This window comes from Oratosquilla oratoria, chromosome 2 (genome assembly GCF_046742065.1).
Source record: "Oratosquilla oratoria isolate Oo_2021 chromosome 2, ASM4674206v1, whole genome shotgun sequence".
NCBI classification, from domain to species: domain Eukaryota; kingdom Metazoa; phylum Arthropoda; class Malacostraca; order Stomatopoda; family Squillidae; genus Oratosquilla; species Oratosquilla oratoria.
Genome location: NC_134778.1, coordinates 72,025,325 through 72,027,824, shown reverse-complemented (window position 1 = coordinate 72,027,824; position 2,500 = coordinate 72,025,325). Strand labels below are relative to the sequence as shown.

At 35.2% G+C, this 2,500-nt stretch overlaps 1 protein-coding gene across 5 annotated transcripts in view; it reads right to left on the bottom strand.

Moving 5' to 3' along the window:
• The window catches only part of Cbp53E (Calbindin 53E), a 176,330-nt gene that overhangs the window by 7,326 nt on the left and 166,504 nt on the right, over positions 1–2,500 (bottom strand). The window contains exon 13 of one of the 5 annotated variants that reach the window (XM_076210177.1): positions 47–100. The exons of the other annotated variants lie outside the window; for them this stretch is intronic. Coding sequence (XP_076066292.1) covers positions 88–100 — 13 coding nt within the window. The 3' untranslated portion in view covers positions 47–87. The remainder of the gene's footprint in view (positions 1–46; positions 101–2,500) is intronic. 5 annotated transcript variants of the gene reach the window in all.

Sequence of the window (2,500 nt, the reverse complement as noted above, 5' to 3'; positions counted from 1 at the left end):
GAGAGGGGGAGAGGGGGGAAGGAGGGGAAGTGGCCCGCGGACTTACAGGCGACGATGAGGCTGCCAAGTCCTGCGCCCAACCAAGATTTATGAATCCGAACTGAAGATAAAAAAAGATATCATGCAAAACAAGGAGAACGGTGCTTGTGTTGGATCTAACGAGTCAAATTGTTGGTCTTCAGTGGTCTGCTTTGATGAGACGGTAGGAAATAAGTATGCATATTACAGAAGCAATGCAAAAAATATAAATCTGTCTTCAGCTGGCGGGTGGTGATTCTGAGCATCAAAAAAAAAAAAAAAAAAAAAAAAAAAAAAAAAAAGAGGTCTATATAGCCACAATAATGAAACAGAAATCATGTAAGCGGTCTCGTAACGAGGAGAGACATGAGGTGCAAAATGTAGCGAATTGTTTTCTGATTTTGTGAATTTGGTCTAAACAAGGAAAGCATGCGCCAGGGAGAAAGAGTCCACATCTGGAGCGAGAGAAAAAGAGAGAAAGAGAGAGATAGAAAGAATTGTGAGACAGAGAGAGAAGTGAGAGAGATTAGAAACAAAAATCTGAAGGTTTTTCTTCTAAAATTGAAATATGGCGTCACAAAAAAAAAAAAGAGAGAGAGAGAGAGAATTATCCATGATAATTTCTATATTGCTTAACCCTCGAAAGCACATAGGAGTTTTCTCTAAAGCTAATTAACTCTCTCTGACGTCATCTAGATTAAGGTAGGCCTACTTAACGTGGGCAAAATGCTTTAGGGAGTTAAGCTTGATCCTTTTTTTTATAGTATCTAACCCCCAAAGGCATAAAGGGAAAAATGTCTCTAATTTCAATAAAATCACCTGTTTTCAGTTAGAATAGAAAAAATAAAATAAGTAGAATACTAACTAGGATTAAGAAGACCATATTACGAAAAAGAAATTGTTGTTTGTCCAGATTAAAATAGAGGAGATTTTCTTCTCTGAAGTTGTTAAATCGCCAATGAAATGTTATAGAGAACGTTTGACTTCAGACTTTTTGTTCTCATTTGCGCTAAGCTTAATATTTTTCTATATCATTTTTCTTTCATGCTGATGTTCCTGTTTCATCTTTTTGTTTTTATTAAGAAAATCTCCATTAACTTAATCTGCACAGGAAAGAGATTTGTATAATTAGTGAAGAGCTACAGCGTGTTAAGTTCTTTGATCCCATGACTGATTTACTGATTCATTTCTGGCAAGAAGATATTTTGATTGAATAAAATTGCTTAATAACTAAAATAGATTATTTAAAGAAATCTATTAAGTTGAATATAGTTGTTAAGAAACGATATCATGGAATCAGATATATTATACAATTCATATAGATATCTAGAAAAATTGATCAAAGCGAAGACTAAATGATAAGAAGTCAGCTTGACTTGGAGAGAAAGCTAACGATATGACGTCATGTCGTTAGTTTTAACGATATGACGTCATGTCGTTAGTTTTCTTTCCAAAATGTCCTAAGTTGTTCTTATTTAGACCGTGATTAGTGTGAAGAAATGTCAAAGATGAAAATGAGGCTAAGTTTGTATAGGAGAAGTGCACAGACAAAGACAAACATAGATTCAGGACCCAGATATCGTTTGATCGTGTTAGTCACTATCGTGGCAAGCCTTAGAGATTTTGTTATGCTGACCATTACACAATAATCCTGTGCTTGTTAAGGGTACATACCTCAGTCAGAAGAATGTTTAAGCAAATAATGAACAGTGTGAAGCCAGTGCCTTCTACCAAATTTAATAAAATTTTAATGTTTTTGAAAACAAAATCAACAATGACTGTTAATGGTACGGTTAAGGATAATATACGTGAGTCTCTCCATCAAATAAGTGAATCAACAAAGAAGAATATATCTACGAGTGAACGAAGTAATTAACCATTTCCTACTGAATTTTAAAGATACACGACTAAATGAAGAAAGGGATCTTTAAGACCTAAACAGTAAAGATATTCAAACTTATAACTCGCTTTCAGAGAAAATTAAACTCAGAAGCGAAGTAATACTTATATTTCGATCATTAACTGTAGTTCTCTTCAGAGGATAAGTACAGAGAAAGGTTAGAGCACAAAGGATATATACAGACGTAAGATACTACAAAAAAAAAAAAGAGAGAGAGACGGGGAGTGACTCAGTGACATGACCCTGGTGAGGTGGGGAGTTTGACTGACTACCCTAACTTCAACATCTCAAAAGGACAATAACCTCCACATTGTATAACCACATTGGCAGTAAACAAATTACCTCCCACGGTAGTAGGACCTGACCTTACTAGCTGTCTATCAAGCCCCCCAGCAGGGGCATGTCCCTTGAGAGCCACCTGGCCTCTTTTTATTTTATTTTATTTTTTATCATCTTACGTCTCTATATATTCTTTATGATCTAACCTTCCTCTGTACTAATCCCCTGAAGAGGATCACAGTTAGTGATCGAAATATAAGTATTACTTCACTTCTGAGTTCAATTTTCTCTGAAAATGCGTTA